This window comes from Clarias gariepinus, chromosome 3 (genome assembly GCF_024256425.1).
Source record: "Clarias gariepinus isolate MV-2021 ecotype Netherlands chromosome 3, CGAR_prim_01v2, whole genome shotgun sequence".
NCBI classification, from domain to species: domain Eukaryota; kingdom Metazoa; phylum Chordata; class Actinopteri; order Siluriformes; family Clariidae; genus Clarias; species Clarias gariepinus.
Window position 1 is genome coordinate 2,316,556 of NC_071102.1, and position 23,511 is coordinate 2,340,066.

At 40.8% G+C, this 23,511-nt stretch overlaps 1 protein-coding gene across 1 annotated transcript in view; it reads left to right on the forward strand.

Moving 5' to 3' along the window:
* The window catches only part of itfg1 (integrin alpha FG-GAP repeat containing 1), a 154,111-nt gene that overhangs the window by 40,953 nt on the left and 89,647 nt on the right, over positions 1-23,511 (forward strand). Inside the window, exons 8-9 of the mRNA XM_053491718.1 lie at positions 254-335; positions 15,668-15,762. Of these exons, the coding sequence (XP_053347693.1) occupies positions 254-335; positions 15,668-15,762 (177 nt within the window). The remainder of the gene's footprint in view (positions 1-253; positions 336-15,667; positions 15,763-23,511) is intronic.

The window sequence follows — 23,511 nt, forward strand, 5'->3', positions numbered from 1 at the left end:
CTATTCTACTATGTGCTGTATATCATTTACTACTTCTGTTAGTGTCACTCACCCTTCTCTCATTCACCATACGCATCTAAATTAGCAGGGTTTCCCTAAGAGCGGTGCTGACAGCTCTGTCCGAGAGCGACGCGACAGCGATGCTGATGTGGCAACGCTGAAGTTCAGAGCCGTCACTCAGACATTAAATCGTGTGCTGTAGAATCAGATATGTCTGCTTTTTTTTTACATTCCAAATGTACTTCTTTATCAGGATGGAAACTTCACCAAGAACTACACGGTAAAGGCGCCAGAGAACGTCAAACGAGTCGGCCAGTCTGCTTTCGTCGATTTCGGTGAGTAAATCTCTAGACTGTGGTGTGTCACTTTTTAGATACAAGTGATTTAAGTCTTGAAAAGTGAAAACTGTTGCTATACTTAAGATTAAGTAGACTTATGACAGAGACTTGTGATTTTGCTGGCTAGGACATAGCCTGGATTGTTCAAATGCGCAGTACTGTGCTAATGTCTTAGACACCACATTATCATCAGTACCAATTTGGTTATATATGTCTGTATTATTAGGTAAAAAACCATTCATGACAGACCAGCATTCGGATGGAAACAAAAAATATTATTAATAATAATAATACTACTACTAATAATAATAATGTAGGCTCCTGTTGTCATTTGGCACTTTTTTTTTGTATAATCTTAAGACATTTACTCAGTACTGTAAGTAAAACAGCTAGTAGGTTTTACTGAGCATGCTGGAGGATATGCCAGAGTTCTTATTCAATTCAATTCAATTTTATTTATATAGCGCTTTTAACAATGGTCATTGTCCCAAAGCAGCTTCACAAAAAAAAAAAATAATTAATTTTTTTTTTTTTTCACGCAGTTACCAGTTCTTGTGGTAACTGCGTGAAAAACTGGTGTGTTATGTAATATGGTGCTTTCTTAATAGCCCGGCAAATATTCTTCTGTAATGTTGTTAATTTATTGATTTTTAAATTATGTTTGGGCATAGTGAATGGTTTTGTACTTAATAATGCAGACATGATAATCATGTATAACAAAATTTGTGCTAAAGGTAATACGGTGCCTAAGACTTTTGCACAGTCCCGTACATTCTAAAGAGCAGAATAATAACTCAAACATGATAAACTGATATGGAATATCCTTTATGAGAAATAAAGAAGATTAATTAATGAATGATTGAATAAATAGTGCAACAAATATGTAATTAATATTGACCTTAATTGTGTGGTTGTATCACACAGTCAGACAGCGCCTCACTTATATAACTGACTCAGGCTTAGATTCAGGCTTTACTTACACACTTCAGTCCTAGCAAACAATTTCTGCGCAAGAGAAGCATTAAAGTTGGAATAATATTATGTGCTTTTTCAATTCTAAGTCTGTGTACTTAAGTCTAAAAATCAGTCCATAGTGCATGGATTTAATAGAACTTAGTGGCCTGCTAACTAATCACTAGTAACTGCAAATCGGTATGCTCCATTTAGCAGTTTAAAAGTTATAATTATAAAATTTTAGGTGTATAGTAATAATTTATATGCAGTAATAGTTGTATGTCTTTAGAAGTTACAGTTGAAATAAGCAGACTAGACCTTTCTCATTCTTTCAGTTCATTTAGATTTGATCTTCGTTAATAGTATCTTATTATTTCGTCTTGTTTTTCCTCAACCGTCTCATTTTCCTTTTATCCTCTCGTGTCTTGGCACAAAGTCATCCTAGATTAAGGGCATTAAGATCCGTCCATAATGCCTAAGATTCTTGCTCTGCTTTATAAAATATTCAGGTTAATTAAAACCAGAGGAGAGAAATTCTCGCTTCTGTATCTTCACAGCAGCGTTTATTTCATTTTACATTTTTTTCCCTTAAGAATGTCAAAGTGTGTATGTGTGTGTGTCAGATTTATTCACCATAAATCCCTTGTTATATAACGCAGAACCTAAAAGAAACTAGGTCTGAATCGCTGTCTTAGACAGCCCACACACACACACACACACACACACATGTGCGCGCCCACGTTTAATCCTCTAACTCTAGCGGGATCCCATTAAACATTTACATGACAAATTTCCTCTTTGCTAAAGCGGATGAGTGCGGGGAACGCCAAAATGACACGAGCGCAAGCGTCTCATTGAATATGAAAGATTGATGAGCGCGGCGCGGCGACCTGTAAGATTCAAATGCCGCCTCGCAGTGGATCCTGGCCTTTTGTTCAAACCCAGGTTTTATCTGAGCAAACAAGGATTTCCCTCCACCTCTCTCTTCATTTCATCTGTTACTCAGGTCACTCAGGCAAATCCTGTATAAAGTTCTCCCGGTGCTCGGGGACAACAACCTACGCAGAGGCTCATTGTTTAAAGGTGAAACTCGGCACCGTGACACGAGAACTCTGAATCCTCTCTACATGGTTTTTAATTTGTGAGCAAAAGATTCCAAACTCATAGTATGTTTCCGTAGTTTGTTCTCAAACCGTCCACTTGTACATCAGTTTCTTTTGTTTTCCGACAGAAATAATGATCTACTTCACTGGTTTATCGTTCTTTATTGGTTTGTTCTTACAGTAATTAATATTCCCAGCAGCTTGCTCTTTCCTTCTGTAGATCATTTATCCACCTTTCAGTTCACTTTCCCTATTCAGATATTATCCGTTTATCCATTCACCTTTTTTTGTCTTGTTTATCTGAACATCGTTTTTCCTTTTTATTTCATGTCTGTTTCTCTTCCTGATCCTGTCCCTTGTTGATCTCGTTTATTAGTTTCCCCTTTGTGTGTCTTTTACTCTGAGTTTAATTAATTTCCCCCTTATTTATTAGTGCACCTTGTTCAAATGGTTTATTCAGATTTTCCCTCGTTTACGAGTTTGTCTCATTAGCGTATCATTCAGTTTCTCTCACTTGCTTCATTTTCCTCTTATTTATCAACTAATCATGTTTTATTCCAAGTTTTTATTCGTTTTTACATTTATACGTTTTTTTTTGTTTATCAGTTTGTCATGTTTTTTGTCGCATTAGTTTGTCATCTTTTTTTATCGTTGATCTCACATGTTTCATTTCACATGTTTCATGTATCTTATTTTACTTTTATTTATCATGCTTGTCATTCTGGCTCTGTTTAGCTTATGTTTATTTATTATTTTATTTTATTTTTATTTTATTTTTTTATTTCTCACTGTGCCTCCGGCTGCGAGAGGTTACAGCATCGCCTGGGGAATCGAACCAGCGATCTCCGGAGGCAGTTTTTTTTTTTTATTATTGTTTTAATTTATTAATTCTAATCAGACAAACTAACCTCCAAACATTCTTTTTTTTTTTTTTAACACTTGTTTACTCCGAGGTGAACGACTGGCTGAAGAAGATGATGATAACAGACTCAGCTACGCTACCACAATGGGCTAAAAGCTGCTCGTTAGTGTTGCTGTGTGTAATTGTCCTGTAGTGTTTCCCAGAAGTCAGGAGGGTTAACAGATGGTACCTTCTGCAGGACAGGTTTTTCCACTATGTTTAACGATCTGTTAACGCATCGGGTGCGGTAAATGTTTTCCGAAAGTGTGAAGCTGGGTGCTAATGATTGTCTGAACATACTGTGTATATACACTGAAATAAGGAGTAACAGTTAATAAATACAGATGCCCCCTGTGCCACCAAAACATCTCTGAGGCGTCGAGGCCTGGGCTACGCTACAACTACAGAGTCGCCACGGATCAGACTTTGTCCATCTGAAGAGATCTGAAGAATTCGGAGGTCAAGTCAACAAGCTTGAGCTCTTTGTCACGTTCCTCAGACCGTTCGTGAGCCATTTTTGCAGTGTGTAAGGGGACACTTTCATCAGGGAACCCAGTCTCCATGATACTTGATCCGCAACAACGTTTAGGTAGGTGGTACATGTCAGTACATGTCAAGTAACATCCACATGAATGGCAGGACCCGAGGTTTCCCAGCAGAACATCTCCCAGAGCATCACACTGCCCTCACCCCGTCGCCTTCTTCACCATCTCTTCCCCAGAGAAGTGGCACACACACACACACACGCATGTTCATATAATTTAAAAGAAAACTTGATTCATCAGACCAGGCCACCTTCTTCCACTCCTCCGTGGTCCAGTTCTGTTGCTCACGTGATGGTTAATACAGTATAACAAGATAATCAGTCGTATTTACGTGAGTTGTCAGTGGTTTTAATGTTATGGCTGATTGATGTATATAACGGCTGTACCTCTCTGTGTTGTTCACCTGATCTGGCCGATCATCCCGTTAATCAAAAGCAACTCCTACAGCTATAAATGTCATCCATGTCCAAATAATTTTATGGGTTTATAATATCTCATTTTCCTTTATGTATTAGTAAATTTAGTTTCCTAAATTTTTCAATCTTGTTTTTATTTATTAAATTTCCTTTTTCTCATTTTTTTTTCAGTTTACCTTTTTACTCCCCCTGTTTTATCTCATCTACGTCTCATTTATTATTTTAGTCTTCACATTTTATTCATCGATTCATTCTGTGCAATTATATTCAGTTTCTTTTGCCGTTTGTTTTCTTTACCTCTTGGCCTTTTTTTTTTTTTTTAAATGTTTGTCCTTCAGTATTCATTATTTTTCTGGACGGCTGCTGTAATCCTCACCAGTTAAAACTAGAATCGGGGAAAGTTCGAGCTCAGTGAAGTACATATTGACTAAAACCATCGCAGCCAATTTATATCCATAAAATAAGTCTAGTGTGAAAAAACGTGGAGATGAAAATTGATCTGGTGATTAATGACTTGTGTAGAATCTGGTCGGCTCATAGAGAGTTGTTCAGTAAACAGCATGAGACTTAAAGCTATTCGCTAACAGACGTATGTCTAAGTGTATTATATTATGTACGTTTGCTTGTATTATATGCGATATACAGTTAAAAACAGTCTGTGAATGTTTGGGTGGTATTAAAGTCAAAGCAGGACTTTTGATTGTGTAGAATAACAGAACACTGATCTCTGAGAGTATAATCCCCTGATACACTAATGCACCTATCATAGTGTTTGACCTTGACACCATCAAGGTAGAAAGTTTTACAATACAGTACACCCGAGCCATGATCGGACTGCCTGTCTGATTCACGTCTGAAACACTGGCCTCCCAAGAACTCCTTTAATGCCCCAAAAATATGGAAATGTCATGTAGCGCGGTCAGGACTGTACAGGTGATGTGGCGATAACTCCCAGCTGAGTTCCTATAACGTGCAAGTGGTGTTGGTGAATGAGTGTGTGTACAGTTCACACAGACAGATGCGTCTCTTCTGCAAGTCGGCGATGTTGATTTTTCAAGGATCAGGCGTTCCACTCGCCAGATGTTCACGGGAACGACTGCAGTGGAGCCGGGATCATCAGTTACTGACCTGCGGTCTATAAAACGTTCACATCGTTTACATGTTTTACTGCAGCTGAGAGTCTCATCACCGTACTGTACTGTAAGTCTTCTGTAAATGTAAATCTCTTTTACATCTTCATTCACTGAAAATATATTAATTCTAAAAAAAAGTCAGTCTTGCAGCAAGGATGGGGTCAAAAGGCCACACATATAGTAATGTGTCTCCTTTAGTAAGATATACTGTTTCATCATTCCTGATCTCCAAAGATTATCTGGAGTCGAAGTAAAAACTGGAAGAAAGAAATGAGGGAATGAGGCTGATTAAAAAATGATAATAAAGAACGAACCCAAGAGATGAAACAACGAAAAACGAATGGAAGAAATAAGGAAAGAAAGACTGAAAAGAGAGAAAATGGCACAAACAGGCAGCGAGCAAAGCGTTGAGGAGGAAGAACGGGATTGTAGAAGAAGCGACAGAGAGAAAGAGGAGTGCACAGCAGCGTTAGTGTGATTTATGAAGATGAATGGAGGTGCGAATGGGCTGAGACACATAGGAGAAGTGTGTGTGTGTGTGTGTGTGGACTCTTCAGCTGGGTCGATATCATCCACACAGATAAAGTTTTATTAAACATGAAATTAATGCTACAGACTCGTTCTACTGTAAATCGCTTTTTATTTCCCTCGCTCCTCGTCAGACTCGCGCCGGTGTGTTCTCAATCGAACACCGTTTTATTGTACGAGAAGTGAAATAGTTTGGTTTTTTTCCTCAATGCGAGGGTGGAGATCACATGACCAGCATGCTCAGGCGGTATAAGTCCCTCACAGAGTCGAGTTTCAGGTGAAGTCTTAGCAGTGCTGACGTGCAGAAGATGCTCACATCAGTACAGTCAGTGAATATTGTTTGCTTACGTGTTCCTAGTAAACACAATTAGATAAAGAACTAAGAAAAATAAATTACCTAGGTAGCTGACATCATTGGCTTTCAAGTAAACTGCATCTGGATAGAGAAGAAACTCTTCAAAGCAAATATACATTTCTTGATTTTATTTGTTCTTATCATTATTGTTTCCATTTATATATTTTGGATATTTTATTACATTTTATAAACTATCTAGTGGGGATGTTAATCATTGATTAGTAATTAATTAATTATCAACACAACATTAAACTGATTAAAAATGCATTCACTGATAATGTTTTGCATAATATTTCTCCACGGCCTATTTATCTGTTACCTTGTGGACCACCAGAGGGCGCACTTGTAGTTCATCTAGCGTGCAATACTGAACATTGTCTCTTTTTATTCTATTTGAGGTTCTCTAATTTGTTTGGATTGTGCAGCTAGAGCTTTTGAAATTAAATTTAAACGAAGAAAAAAAGTGCAGCTTGTTTAAATAATTAATGATAATTATTCAATTTGAGATGTTAACAGGTTCAGGAAAATGTGAGGAATTTGCTGCACTGTCTGGGTGGGAGGGGCTTACTCTCTTTCTCTCGTCTGTCAGTCAAGTCAAGTGAGCTCATGGATATGGACAGGTGGCTGAGTAACATCCTGCAGTGTGTGTGAACGTGTGTCATCTGCGTATTTCTGTTTGGATAAACAAGTGAATCATCTTTACACCAGTGTAATTACTAATTACTTGTTTAGATGGATATAATTATCTGATCCGTTAGATTTTAAAAGTTAATTGTATCTTTGCTGTTAAACAAAATAGCTTTTTTTGCCGATGCTGTTCAAGTGAATCGACTCTTTAAATCGAACCTAAAAACTACCAAGTGTGGCTTAAAACCCAGCGGAGTTGACTAACGTGCCGGCGGGATCACTTGCATGTTTTCCTGATAACGGCGAAATTAACTTTTAATGCATCGTGGTCGTTGTGCATTATTTAAATCTGTAAAGGGTCAATTTTTATTGATGTGCACTCACAATATCCACAAACCCTTGTGCTTTGGTAAAATGAAATAAACAGTGTGCTCTTTCAGCCGCCTCAGTCTACGTGAGAATCTTTATTAGACTCATTAATAAAAAAGGAAATCGCTTTTAAAATAACTATATTTATTTATTTTTTTATGTAATCCCTATAAAACTAATAGCAGAGCATGTAAAAACACCTTCAGACCCCAGAATGATTTATTAAGCAGTGTTTGTTCATTTACACCAAGAACGCTAATATCATTTTTAATTTAAATAATTGAAGAAATTTTAAAGACTATACAAGTACACAAAAATAAGAAGAATATTCATAAAAATAAAGAGTGAAACCGTTGTCGTCTTGGCCTTGCACATCCATCTATTAAAGATTTATATATTAAGTATAGTTGCAAGCAACGATGCCACGCCCAGTGTCCAGACGCTCAGACATCCTAATGGTAGCAGATTCCAACCTGTCTGATGATTTTTTTTCAGCATGTTAAGACCTCCAAAAAGCCCCGAAAAATGACAAGAAAACAAGGGCGCCCTTCACACACACAATGACTTTAGCACTTTCAGAAATCAGAACTATACGACATCAGCACTTTCTGACTCCAGCACTACCATAGCAACGTCGTCATCGTGCTGATGTCATTGTGCTTTAAATACTTAGAACAACACGGCCCTACACACACTGTGACGTCATAGTACCTAGTATTTTTAGGGCCCTAAAATTCTTTTGTGCATCCTGTACTAATTAGGCCCAACCCCCCCTTCCATGGCACTGAGATCACATGACCTGAGACCTCATTATAACCATCATGGCACCGACACGGAGCCAACTCGCAAAAAAAAAAAAAAAAAAAAAACACTCAGGCTTTTTACAGAATCTGCCGAGACAAATCTTCACTTGTTTGGTTTCTTGTTTGTTTTGACACTTAGTCACATGACCGTTGCATTTGCATGCTCATTAATATTCATTCACGTCTGCCAAAGATGGGCGTGTTCACAGGATCAGCCCTGTGTGTGTTTCAATTATTTCAGTGTTTATACACAACACATTGTATTTGCTATAGTGACATTAATTAATTTCTTTCTCTTTATCTAACATAACGAAGAGAGATTTTTAAACCATACCGACATGTTTAATGCGTCAGGATGGTTTAGTGTTAATTATACACCGTCTGAAACCCCAAATAAAACAAAGCGCTTTTTTTCCTGTCTGGTTTAATAATGAGACTTAGTGATTATCGGTGCTTGATGGCTCCCTGGTGATGAATTGTCCTTGACCAACCCTTGACCGGGACATGTACACACACACACACACACACACGATGAAAGCAAATCCCTTCCTTCTCACTTCCCCATTTGCCCTCCGTGTGATAGGTTTGAACTGAGTGGGAGGCCAGGACATTTTCTAAGTGTTCTTATTGAATCTCTTCATGTGTGTGTGTGTGTGTGTGTGTGTGTGTTGGTGTGTTTGTGTGTGTGCAAGCACATATCATAAGGACAGCTTAAAGAACACAATCACGCACATCATGAAAGCCGCGCGCCCTTGATCTGGGTCTTTGTTCTCACCATTGGACCCCGAGCCTCTGGTCACATCTTAATATAAAATAAGATAATTATAAAATGAATGTGTGAAGCGCTGCAGCAGGAGTGAAGGAGACAGAGAACACAGGGAGAAATAGAATGTGTGTGTGTGGGTGTGTGTTGTATGTTTGAGTTATTCTGCTCACACTCCAGGCTGTCAAGATTGCTGAGACTCTTCCTCTTCTAATCTTCAGCACTGACCTTCCTCTACCTCATTCCTTTCTCCACCCGCTCTCCTCCTACACCCTGCTGTGAACACACACACAAACACCTAAGCTTAGGTTTGTTTGTTTTTTAGCACATAGACCCGGTTACATCATCCCAAAGCCTCAGTGTGTGGTGTTTAAGCTGCTCTTTCGGCTCTGGTGCAGTGATTCTACAGCAGTGATGAACAGAACAAATGGCTTTAGTCTTCTGTATTCTCACATTACAGAACTGATTTGTGTATCCAGGGCCGGACGTGTGTGTATCCAGGGCCGTAGGTTTAAAGAGCCGAGTGTTTCAACCCCTTATTCTCCACGGTGTTCCATCTTTTCCAAGCATCAAGTTCCCGTATTATGGACTATGTGAACAGGGTCCTATGGTTCTAGTGCCCTATATTCCCTCATTTCTACGAGTTCCATGTTCTCAGGACCACATGCCCGTACTGTGCTGTTTAGAAGAGTCCTGCACAAGTTTCTCCTAAAGTTCCTAAAATCCTATGATCCCCTTTCCTGAGTGACCTGCGTTCTTTTGTTTCTACTGTGCTTCGTTTCAGCCAATTGTTCCCAGGGTCTTGTCTTCCCAGGGTCTTGTCTCCCCAACGCTGTTTTTAGGGCCCTGTGCTTTGTTTACCTTATATTAAGTTCTCAGGGTTCCGTGTTCTCAGAGTTCTACATTTTTAGGACTTTAAGTTCATACTGTGTGGTGTTTCAGCCAAAGTTCCCTAGAGTCCTGATTTTTCTAGGTACCCTGTTCCTAATGTTTAAAGGGGTCATACAGCACTACACGCACTATTTTAAGCTGTTTGGACTGAACTGTGTGTTAGGAGAGTGCGTACACAACCACTCTACGATGATAAAGAGCCGCCCAGTGGTTTTCTTTTCGTTTATTACAATAACATCCCCCTTCTGAAATCAGGCCAATCGCAAAAGCCTTGCCTTGTGACGCCACACCACAAGAGGGCGTTCCTACACAAGTTGATTGACACTGGTGTTTTAGCAAAGACCCGCCCCGAGTGAGAAGACGCTGTCGGCCATTGTTTTTTCGCCGCTGGAGCAAAATGTTGCCTAAGCGAGTGTTGTGTACAGTTGTTGGGTGTAATAGCGAACACAGCAGTCGTCATTCACTACCTAGGGTTAGTGACCTAGGGTACCTACCTAGGGTTAGGTATCTGAGCCACTGAGGACGCAGTGGCTGAATTTAGTTTTTGAAGCTAACGTTCCCGCTGATCTACCTAAATGCGTTCATGTTTGCGATAATCATTTTTCACCAGACTGCTTTATAAACGCGGGTCAATATAAAGCAGGTTTTACTAGGAAGCTGCTCCTAAAAATGGATCTGTACTAACGCTTCGTGTTCCTGCTTCATCTTCACCAAGCTCAGTGAGTGTAATTTATTTTACTATGACTCTTTGCAGATCGCCTTTTCTAATAATCACGATGAATGCGGAGTGTAAGTTAACTTATACTCTTATAGAACATGGTTATGGCTTCTTCTCTATGTACATCCGTCTCTATATAATCCCTAATCGCACGTTTATAATAAACAATGCATTGAGGTGACTGTCTAGTTGCAAACTGTGTATGTAGTCGGAAAACTATATTATGCTTACGTTTGTTACGTTAGATGGTTTATAACGATGTCTGTCGAAGATTAAGAAGTCATGTAAACACATCAGTAAACACATCGCGTCCGTATCTCTCTCAGTAAGCTTCTCCGCTTTTGTTGTTGTTGCTCGCGGCAGCGCAACAGCCCGTTAATTCATGCCCATGCAGTGATGAGAAAGACAAACGGGTCGATGCATGTCCATTCTTTTAATTTCTGCGTTGTCAGGCGATATTAAAAACTTCCGCGTAGGTTCCGTACTTAAATCAAACCAAAAACGACTGAAGAAAACAGGCTCGGGCTCTATAATCATAGTTTTTCCAGTTTGGACTGCATTACCCACAAAGCACTGCGTTGTGGCAATGCTTTGTGGGTAATGCAGTCCAAAGCATTGCCCGCACTGGACTACATTTCCGTCGCTATACCCCTCGTGTCACGCCCCACAGAACGGGGGGGTGGGCTCAGCAGAGGTCATGAGCATTTAAATTAGCATGTACTGAAACAGGTTGCTGAGAACAGAGCTAGTTTTTACCAGGTAAAAGTAGTGTTTTTTTTACACAATCCTTCTGAATTTTTAATTAACGTATAATACAAACTTTTCATTAGGACCCTAAAGATTATATTAACATTTAATGAAAAATATAATATGTAGGACCTTTAAAGTTCCTGGGTCCTGTGTTTGATGGTTCCATGTTTTCAGGGCTATAAGCTCCCACTGGGCCATGTTTTAGCCAAAGATTCCCAGACATCCATGTTTCTAGCTCCTGACTGCCAACAGCTATGTTTCTGTTTAAAGTGTCCAGGGTCCCGTATTGTGTATCCCTGGAGTTTACACACTAGAGCCCTGGGACAGTTTTTTATTATAATTTTTTTGTTCATTTTGGTAAGTGTGAACGCAATCGTTTCGCCCTCGGGGATCGCGCCCAAGTCCACTAGAAAAGGTGGTGTCTCGAGAATAGTACAGTGTACTCGGGCACGGATTGAATTGGATACGGAAGCCAGTTGCACCTGAACACGGAAGTAGATTATTGTTTAGGCGCGAAGTCATCAGTATTGTCAATCTCCCCCGAAATATGCGTGCGTGCACGTACCATGCGCCGATTTCACATTTACATTTACATTTAGGCATTTGGCAGACGCTCTTATCCAGAGCGACTTACATTTTTATCTCATTACACATCTAAGCAGTTGAGGGTTAAGGGCCGCGCTCAAGAGCCCAACAGTGGCAACTTGGTGGTTGTGGGGTTTGAACCTGGGATCTTCCAAACCGTAGTCCAATGCCTTAACCACTAAGCTACCTCCGACCCCGGATTTCATCCTGTTACATACCCAGTCAAAGCCGATCCAATAGAAAGAAATGCGGGAGCAACACAGACATTTTTTCAGAAATATCGTAACGCGAATATTGACGTCCTAGTTCTCTTTTTCTCTATGTGTTGAATGATGTCTCGCAGACCAACTATGTGCAATACTGCCACCTGCTGTATCGAAGAGTGAAAATAAATGTGTACCTGAACACAGAGAATAATAATAACGCTGTGAACGTGTGCCAGCTCAGGAGTGGGGGAGGGGAAGCAATAGTCCCTGGGTACGGTACGAATCAATCATACCCAGTGTGAAAACACCCATATTTCTCAGGACTATACAGTATGTTTCCAGAGTACTGAGCTCACAGTGCTTTAGTACAACTTTCCCAAGTTTCCAAGACTCTGTGTTCATGTCTTGGCATGTCCTAAGGGTCCTAAGGTTCCACTGTGCCAAATATTACCAGGGTTCCATGTTTCCTGTATCAGGGTGCCAGTCGTCCATTGGTGCTAGGGTTCCATATTCTCTCTCTCTCTCTCTCTCTCTCTTTCTAAGAGTCTAAGAGAAACAGAAATAGAGAAGAAAATTCTACTTGGTACCCACTGTGCTATGTTTCAGACGTAGTTCTTAGGGTCCAATGTTCTCACCCAAACATGTCCCTCATATCTTCATCAGCACTACCTGTGGTTTTGCATTTTCTGGAGCCCAAGCATTCCCAGACCGTCTTGTATGTTTCCACACTTTTGTTAAGGACGTTGTTGCCTCACAATTGAACGATGATTAAACACCCTGGCTATGTCCTCCTCTGTCCTCCTCTGTCCTACTCCGACTCTGAGTAATCTAATCTGAAACTGTGTTCGTCTTTCGATTCCACAGTCTCCCCCAGAGCCGACGTGTTATTAGTATTTTTTTTTTAATAAAAGGTTCACTGCATGTACACCATTGTTAAGAGGAAGAAGGGATGAGCCGCATTACCACATCCACATAAACCTGTTTACCGTTCACAGCTCTGAACTCTACACCCCTGGTTGTGGGTGTGTGAATGTGCGTTTGTGGTGGTGTTTGGTCCTGTTATGAACGTCTTAATGAATCCACAACATATGCTAGACAAAACAGTCCATCTGCTTTATCAGAGCAGTAACTGCTCTTTTCATTTTTTTTTTCTAAGTGACAGCAGAAAGGAATTACTCATTAATTGAACTTGCAAAAACACGTTTGGCTGTCAGGAAGAAAAAAAACAAAACAACGAGATGGAGGGAGCTGCACATACTTCTCCACCATGTAGCTCGTTTTTTCTTCTTCTTCTTCTTGAGGCGAGAGCGGTGGTGTTCATAATGGGATTTGACATTTAAGTTCTAGTCATTAAGCTGTGTGTGTGTGTGTGTGTGTGTGTGTGTGTGTTTGCGTGTGTTCATTAGAGCACGCTTTAGGCTTAGTGTGTGCTTCGCCAGTGGGTCCTAATGACAGAAGAGACTTCATGATCCTAATAGCGTCTGCGCGATCATCACAGCAACGTGCGTTAGCTCGCATCTCGTGTCGAAGCGCTAATCCGGTGTGCTAATGCGCCCACGGGAGCTTCACGAGTTCATTAGTGATGGGCTGCACCTCGGTAGCCTTCGTCGATTGTAGCTCATTAGCGACTGAAACCTGGATAGCGTTTGTTCTTGACCGCATGCTAGCAGCGTCTCCCAGTTCGCGCTACCTAAAAGGAACCTTTGATGCGCGCACGTTGACAACCAGCTGTCCGATTGTGCGTCTGCTCCTGGAGAGGTTCTTTGGAGGTTTCACACTCGAATGAGACGATTAATGCCATTCACACAGAAACAAAACACAAATCGCTCCTACAGTGCGCAGACTTTCTGTTATACCTCCAACCACATGCCTTTATTATCAAGGAATTCTGAGTTCACAATTTTACGTGGACATGAATTAATGCATCATACAGTAAAAGGGGTGGGGCTTGTAAGAGTTGTAAGAGCATCACAGATAATCACAGCGATTTTTATGAGCATAAAGCAAAAGTATGTGGGTCATTATTTTAAATCACACACATGGATTTTTTTAAAAACCCATTAAAACTGCTTTTTTTAAACTAAATTGTCTTTAAATGATTTAAAAAAAAAATACATAAACAAACCCAAAGGACTCATCATCATTCATGCTGTGGCCTATGAACTGAAAAAAAGGTTACTTTTAATTTTAAAATAAAAGTGATTGCAGCAAAGGTAAGTTTTGTTTTTTCTTTCCTGGGAATGTCTTCATGAGAGACAGTTTTATCATGGTGCTTGATGGGTTTAGCAAATTCACTTAACAATACTGTTCTTGTAAAAACTGTTCCAGAACCACTGACCTTCATGTCTTAAAATAACTACTGACTGTTGGTTGCTGTTACTTAATTACATGATTCCATACGTGTGATTTCATAGTTTTGAAAGGATCCATTACTGTTCTAGAATCAACAGTAGAATTAGAAGGTGTGTCCAATCTTTTGACGGGTTCTGTATCTTCTTTCCATCTTTTTCCCTCTATCCACTCGTTCATTTATTTATTCACTCATCTCTCTGTTCAACAAGGTCAATACATTCATTTACTGTATTTATTCCTCCGTTTGTTCAAACGTTCATTTATTCACTCACAGCTTCACCTTCTGACACTTTCATGACTTAATCTTTTTATCAGTAATCTGTTCTGGATATCTGTCATTACCCTCATAAACTACACCATCCATCCATCTATTGTTCTTTCTGCCATCAGTTAATTGTCCTTCATCAATCAATCAGTTACAAACTTTCTTATTCATACAGCCAGTCATTTGTCAATTTTTTTTTACCTTAATAAACTGACCTCTATCCGTCCCTGCTTTCTCCATTCTGCTATCAGTTCATTTTGTTTCATCTGTCTATAAGTTATCCAGCTGTCCATCCATCATCCATTTATTTTTATGGAATCAATAAAGCAACCATCCATCCATCCATCCATCCATCCATTCATCAATCTTTATGGAAACAAAAAAGCAACCATCATCCATCCATCAATAATTAGGGGATTAATTATATATCCAATCATGACTTCCACTCACCTATTTGTCCCTCCCATCTTAATAGGAATAATGTTTTTCCATACATTTATTAATCTACTTATTCATATGGCATTTATATATATATATATATATATATATATATATTATGACATTAACAATGTGTTTAGTCCAAAACCAATAATAAGTTCATCTACATGTGTTCGAATAAACGTCCCTCCATATTTCATTTTATCTTTCCAAATCTTAATGTCTATGATTTTTGCATTCAGTTATCTTTATGTTTATGTTTATCTGTATATTAAAGAAGGTAATTGCTCTTTCACTTTTATCTTCTCCTCTCTATATTTCTCTCTGTCTCCGTTTTTTTAAATCCCATCCTTTTAGCGAACCTCTATCTGTGTACTGATCAGGGCTGAGAGAGAGAGAGAGATAGACGGAGAGAAAGAGAGAAGATTAAAAGAGCCCCCCCCAGAGCCACCTATAGGAAGCGATCAAGCCGTTAAACGCATGTTAATCAGCTCACTGCACTCTGTAATCACCCTGTAGATCATACTGAAGAGGCTCAAGCTGTCAAACTGGATTGTGTGTCATTTTTGAAATTGTGATTTTATTAAGTTTGTCTTTCTCCTCCTGGGTCTTTTGTTTTGGTTCCAGATGGCGACGGTTCTCAGGATCACCTCCTGCCCGTCTGTATGGACGACGCGTGCACCAAAAGCGCCATTTACCTGGCGAGGCCTGGAGAGACTGAGGTACATCACCCTCTATCATCAGTCCATCACAAACACAACCACCTTCTCCTCTTTCTCGTCCATTTTTTCAATTTCTTTATCTCCAGCTGTATTATTTTTTTTTATCATTTAAAGCTTATAAGACTTCTCGTCAGTTTTCACATTACACGCTGTCTATATATCTATCTATTTAAAATCATTCAAATAGATAGTTTTCCAGAGTCCTAGTGAGTTTCAATGACTCGACTTGCATTATCTTAAATATTATTAATAATATAACTGTCCCTTGTGTCTTTTTTGAGTCAGGTTTTTCTTAATGTTTCTTCTTTATGGTGCCTCTGGCTCTCGCTCTTTATAGATTTTTTACACTAGGGACTCTGAGTACATTTCAGGCTATTGGCGTCGTGTGAACACTCCTTGGGTACGGATCACTGCACCATGCTCAAGTCCACTTGAAAAGCAGGTCTCAGACATGGTACAGTGCACTTCAACCCCAAAGTCAGGTTCAGTTTGATCAATGTGAACACAATCCGCACCCGAGTCCACTGGAAGAGACGGTCTCAAGAATGACGCATCGGACTCGGGCACGGATCGAATCTGAAATGGAAGCCAGTCGTCCCTAAGAACAGAATTAGATCGCTGTTTGGACGCGACATAATCAGCGCTGTTTGTCTCGACCTCTGACCTACAAATCCATAGCTGATATAGTAGCAAGGCACACGGGTCCGTTACTATTCACGCTTTTCCCGAAATATCACTAATATCAGGCATGGCGCCAAGATTCACTTCCTCGTTCTCTTCTTCTCTTGTGATTAATGGCGGCTTGCAAGCCAAATAGGTGCATACTGCCACCCGCTGTATCGGAGTGTAAATACGCACGTGTCTCCAAGTAACGTGAACGCGTGCCAGCCCAGGAGTGGGGAAGAGGAGCAGTACATGTAATGGTACAAATCACAGAATTATGCTTTCATTAAATTTTATTTTTAAAAAACTTTTTCTAGCAGTTAAAAATACAGATTTGTGTTTTTGCTAAGACCGCTAGGTGACATCCTGTTAAAATGAATCACTGAACGTACCACGACATCACGCCTCACGTAGCCATGTAGCTTACACTGTATGTCTAACTAGCATTAACGGCTGCTGCTAGATCATTCAGTTCCATGAAGTAGCAAAAACAAACAAGAATAAACAAACGCGCGTCTTCAGGCTGCTATCAAAACAAGCTACCGGTTAAAATGCTGTCCAGCGAGACAGAAGCAGCTTCACAGTAGACGGATGTCATGAGCATATGTCCTCGCCACACGCTGAGTAAATGTAATCTCCGCCGCAACTCATCATCTGTCACCATTATTATACACTCCGTCCTTTTGGCTGCTTTTGATCGACGGCTCACACTCGGAATGTCACGTCCATTAATGAGGGGCATGAGTTTATCTCTGTGCTCGCATGCTCACACACACACACACGCACACGCACATGCACTCAGACATGGATAACATGGAGCACATGGCCTCTGTCATCATCACACATACATTTCACACACACACACACACACTCGCACACTGAGTCCCATGGCACGTGGCCACCTTTGTACGCCTGTCACAGGGAGAAAGGGAATAAGGAGAGACGGATGGGGGGAGAGAAAGACGAGGGTGGGAAAACATGTGTCGGCTTTTGTTGGCTTGTCACGCCTGATGGTCTTCACTCGCCGAGATGGAGAGGAAAGAAGTGCTCTCTCTCTCTCTCTCTCTCCCTCTCTGTCTCCCCCTCTCTCTCTGTCTCCCCCTCTCTCTCTGTCTCCCCCTCTCTCTCTTTCTAACTCTTTCTCTCTACAGTACCTCTCTCTCTATGTCACTACCTCTCTCTCTCTCTCTCTCTCTCTCTCTCTCTGTCTCCCCCTGTCTCTGTCTCTCTCCCTCTTCCTCCTCTCTCTCTGTCTCTCTCTTTCTCCACCTCTGTCTCTCTCTACCTCTCTCCACCTCTGTCTCTCCCTCTTTCTCTCTCTGTCTCTCCCTCTTTCTCTCTCTGTCTCTCCCCCCTCTCCCTCTCTCTCACTCCCTCTCTCTCTCCCACCTCTCCCTCTCTCTCTCCCCCTCTACCTCTGTCTCTCCCTCTCTCTCTACCTCTCTCCCCCTCTGTCTCTCCCTGTTTCTTTCTCTGTCTCTCCCTCTCTCTCTGTCCCTCCCTCTCTCTCTTCCTCTCTCTGTCTCTCCCTCTTTCTCTCTCTCTGTTCTTCTATTCATCCTTCTGTTTATCTCTTTTAGGATATAACCATTGATGAGTTTGAGTTAAGATTATTATTGTTTCTTAAATGTTTTGCTGCCAAAACAGACAATAAAAAGAGGACTTGGGATTTGTTAAGCTGATCATAGAAATAGATTGAAAATGGCTTTTCATTATCATCATCATCACCACCAGCTAAGTGATGGATGCAGTCAGTAACTCGGTGTTGTGGTAGGAAATTACAGAATGAGAGGAAGAAAAGAAGGAAGGACGGACGGAAGGAAAGAAACAAAAGGGAGCAGCATAAGTAAACACATTGTGCTGCTTGGCTGCAGCCGTTAGCCGTTGGTGCATCACGCCGTAATTAGTTGCCATTTTCATTTGCGCCCGGCTCGGGGACATCTTAATCTCTCTAATGTGATTTGTGTTGTGAGAGTGTGTGTGTGTGTGTGTGTGTTAGCATGTAAGCCATCTGCAGCAGGTATAAAAGCAGGTCATGTGTATAAAAATTGTGAGCTGGAGGTGATGTGTACGAATAAAGACGATGATTCAGTGTTTTTTTTTTGTTTATCGTCTGTAAACACGTAGCTTCACTCTGAGGCTCAGCTGAGCTTAACATTCTGTTTTTAGTTAATATGAGTTCAAACCCCATTAGCTTTAGTTTCAACACGGCCTCATGACCATGAAATACGTCCAGAGATGTGAATTATTCGAGAGAATAACGTTCGGCTGGTTGGGGGACGACAGAATGTTTCGTAAACTCCACACAACATTAACTGTAGCTATAAATGGATAAACAAAAGCGCGAAGCATCATTCGTTAATAAATAAACACTACAGGAGGAGTAAAGCACTGTGGAGCGTGCTGTTATAGGAAACGTCCGATCGGTAACACAAACTCCTCTGCGTTACGGCGTCACATCGTCATTTATTTAACTGAAAAGGTCCTCACACACACACGAGGCAGATTTTTGCTAGCAGTCTGATGATCAGGTGATCCTTTGATCAAATAGCAGAGATTTGCACCCTACAGTGAGGTTATTGGAGTAATTAGCGCCTCCTAGTGTCGGGTGCGCTTGGTGATTATAGTGAACAGCATCAAGAGAGACGCTCCTGCTTACATCGGCTCATTTTATTACTAACAGGTCTTTCAGTGTCACTGTAGGCTTCTGCACTAACGCCCCCCCTCGACACCATTTCCCTCAAACAGCTCGTAACGTTTGACGCTCCATTAGCCGTCTCCACCGCGGTGTCTTCCCTCCGCTTCCTTCTTTCGTCAGCTCGGAAGCGTGTCCCTGGTTTTTTTGGCCCACCGGGGACACGGATTTTAATTTCTTGGCTTAATGAAGCGCCCGGGCTAGGTTTCGGGGGGTTGGGCAGAGCGGGGGAGGGGGTTTAGACGAGCCAGGTTGAGAGCTAGAGCGAGCGTGGAGCTGATGGAGGATGTGCTCTCTGCAAGGGAGACATTTATATTCTGCCTGCTTCTCCCTCCATCCAACACATCCCATTACCAGCAGGAAGGCCATTAATGAGTTCGCTCTCTCTTTCTCCGTCTGTCTTACTCCGCCTGTTTTTGTCTCGCTCACTCTCAGGGCTTTGTTTTCTAGCTGCGTCAGTGAGATTTTGATAACGTGCAGCTCGATAGTTGAAACCCGATCTCTCGGCCTACGGCGCATCACGTCAGTGCGGGTGCAGGCGATTATTAAATTAAATTATCATTTTTCTTCCTCATTTAAAATGTTATTTTACGTGTGTGGACGCTTCGTGTCATGTCACGTTAACTATACGGAATCCCTAACTGTAACGGATTACAAATAAAAACAAACAGCTCAGTTATCAGTAGCGTAATATGAATCTTCTCCGCAGAGACGATAACGATTAGACATTCGATACGGAGACCGTCGTTCTCACGTGTGAGGGCGAGGCGGCCGAATCTCGTTTCGTACCCAGCCAGCCTCGTATATTATGTCGCCTAATAAACTGTAATTTCATTTTTATGTGTCGTTAGGTGCGTGAATAATGACCCTGATAATTTATATGTACAGAACAGAGCATTACTGGTGCCCCCGTGTGAGCCGTCATCTCTCAAGCATCAATAGCACGAGCAACAAGAATAATGAAATAATAGTCTCGCCGAATCACAGAGGCAAAGAATTAGCCTTAATAACGCTTATATCACACTAGAAGCGAAAAAACGGACCAGTTAAAATACGGACGGTGAAACCTAATCACACATTATTATGACAATGCGAGTGTGTCGAGGCCCTGAGTTGATTGGACTGCGGAGAAACGCCTTCTAATTCCGGCCTTGTTCAATATTCTTCTGATGATACGTTATCGGGGACGGTGGGTATACGGTGCACTCAGCACTTTTCTGCTATTCTGTTTTTCTATAACACTCTTTATCACTGTTATTTTCGTATTACGCGATGCTACTGCTGTCGGAGCTTTTTCACTCTTGGAAAAGAAAATAACATTCGAACAAATACTCCAGGCAGGAAAGTGACAGAATTAGAGCAGGAAAGTAGGCTTAACCCCCGAGAAACCACCTCACATTCCTAAAGACGTACAGTACGTGATTAATATACACTGCTTGGCCAAAAATAAAAGTTGCATTGTGGATTTAAATACGCTCATACTTAAAGAGTCTTTGATTGGATAATTAATGCAGAGATCAACACGTTTCCGCTTCAACAACTCTTAACTCCAACTCTTCTCATTCCTCACACAGCCGTGTCAGGAGACGCATCACATGTTCTTGTGAAGGATGTTAATGTGTTTCAGATTCTTCCAATTATTGTGCCGCATTAAGAGAAGAAAACAGGTAAAGAGGTTCCTGAAATAATAACTGGAATTGTAATGTTAAGACATTATTAAACTCTGAAATATTAGAGATTAACTTCACAGAGGAAACCTGGTTGGAAAAACCACACACACATACACACACACACACACACACACACACACACACACAATGTAATGAGAACTGGGACTAAACAGCTGTGTGTGTCCATAAGAAAACCACTTGTTAATGAAACTCATCAGATTTAGTTTGCTAGGGAGAATAAAGATTGAAGAATTTGGAGCGATGAAAAAAGGTCATGTGACCTGATGAGTCCAGACTGACCCTATTCCATCCTGCATAGTGTCCACTGTACAAGCCTCTGGAGACAGTGTTATGATCTGGGGTTGATCAGTTACTCAGGTCGAGACTCAGTAACATTATGGGGCAATAAAATGAAGTCAGCTGACCACCTGAATGTACTGAATCACCAGAGGATCACATCTATGGAGGGGTTCCTCTTCCCTGATGGTACGAGGTATATTCCAGGAATCATTTACACACATGAACTGTTCACCAGTGAGTCCTGACCTTTAACCCCATTGTAAGTCTTTGGGACGTGCTAAAAAAGACTTCACAGCGAAGACTTCACAAAAAATATTACAGCGTGGTCATGTTGCCGTGTGTTTAAACCTTTTTGGAGGTCCGGACACTTTCCTGTATTTGAGTCATACTTTAAGCCGTAAAAAAGACACAACGGTTTACGAAGTTATGTGAAAATAAAGCAACCTGAATTATTGAATTTTTTTTTTTTTTTTTTTTTTGACGATTTTGGCTCAGCACTGTGAAATAAATATTTTGCATATCTCAGTTAAGAAGCTGGGGGCGGAGTGCAGGGTCAGCCAGGATACAGCGCCCCCTGGGGCAGATAGGGTTATGGGCCTTGTTGAAGGGCTCAACAGTGGCAGCTTGGCGCTGCTGGGGCTCGAACCACCGACCTTCTGATCAGTAGCCCAGTAACCTACAGCCGTTATCCATTGAGTCACCGCTGCTCCTTAAAGTATGAACTGAATTAGTGTCGGCTCTGAGACACTAACCTTGTCTGGCTACAAACCAGTCTAGAGCTCATTATTCTGTTTATATCACAGCAAGAGATACAGTGTTTATTTTATTAATGAATGACACGACATACATAACGGTTTATAGTTAGATTTAATGTTGTGGAACGTCTAAGTGACGAGTTACTCTAGCACCTGTTCTCACTTGCGTTATGGCCTTATTACCTGCTGTTTGGACCTGCTGCAGATGGCTTACATGCTAGTACACACACACACACACACACACACTCTCTCTCTCTCTCTCTGTCTAAATGGAGTTTTTCAATTTACCCAAACAACCAAAAATACATGAGTAACTCTGCTTTTTGTTCTGTTCTGGAAAACTCAGCAAAGCTCCAAAAGTCCATGATCGTCCTCCAAAAAGCGTAGACTACTGTTCATTATTATTCTTAGATTTTCTGGAGTTTCTGCTGTACAAGTCCCTGATGCCCTTAGATAAAGCTCTACTACTATAGAAACATTTGTGTATTTGAATGATCATATTAATTATTAACTTCTGCTCGAGCCGTGCTCTTATGTAAAATAACACACGACTTGAATTATTACTTTATTTACCCTACAGTACTTATATCAAAGAAAACACGCTTACATATGGAGGGGTAACATGGGTATTTTACATTCGAGGGTAATTATTAAGCTGAGTTTGAAATGAAATGAAAGTGGTTTGGGATCATATTTAGGGTTTAAACTATAAAAATAAGCATTTATAGGCATTCTTTGACCAAATCCAAATTCAGTTGTTTTTTTTCTTTCCTACAGTTCACAGGTGCTCTAGGAACGTAACCCCCGTCTGGTCGGCTATAATAAAAATAAAATAAAAATACCAAACTAAACACTTCACTGTGCTGTGAGGAACATGTGACACAGAACTGAATCTTAGTCTCTTAGTCTTGGTCAGGTTTAACTGTGCCTTATTGCTCGTTCCTGATCCCGCTAGCTCTACCCTGGTGTTTTTAACATTTGCCTCTACAACCATGAAAATGTCACGTAACTCCATGTCTCGATTACGGATATCTGCACAAAAAGTTTCTCGTCCAACACTCGGATAGATAAAATTTTGATGATAAATGTGCAGCGGCGTCTGGGAAAACCCTTCACACTGACATCTCTTCCGACATGGCGGTATGAGGTCCAGACACAGTGCAGAGAAAGATAATAAAAGATAATAAAAGAGTATTGTTTCACACAGATAAACTTTAGACTTTAGCTCCTGTATTATTACACTTCTCTCCAGGTGTCATGGTGCGACGGTGTGAAAATCCCGGTGGCCCGTCCTGCGGTGTGAACTCGTAGGAGAACCGAATGTCAGAGAAAAAAAACAACAACAAAAAGCCGGCTTCACACAATAACTAATAGACAACAGATAGAGCTGAGCGTGGAACATCAGGGAGTTCTTTATATTAGAGAATCCTCATGCTTCTGAAGCTTTTCCATCACACAGTTATCTTCACATCAATTTCTGGTGCGTGTCTCCGTCTATGAACAAATCGAATTTGATTCGAGATGCAGCCGCGACCCCACAAATAAACATTCTCTCTCTTTATTCTCCTTTTTTTTTTTTTTTTTTTTTTTCAAATAACGGCACTCCCTGCTACAGCTCAAATATGTTTAACCATTTGGATGCACGCTGTTTGGAGCATTTCTTATT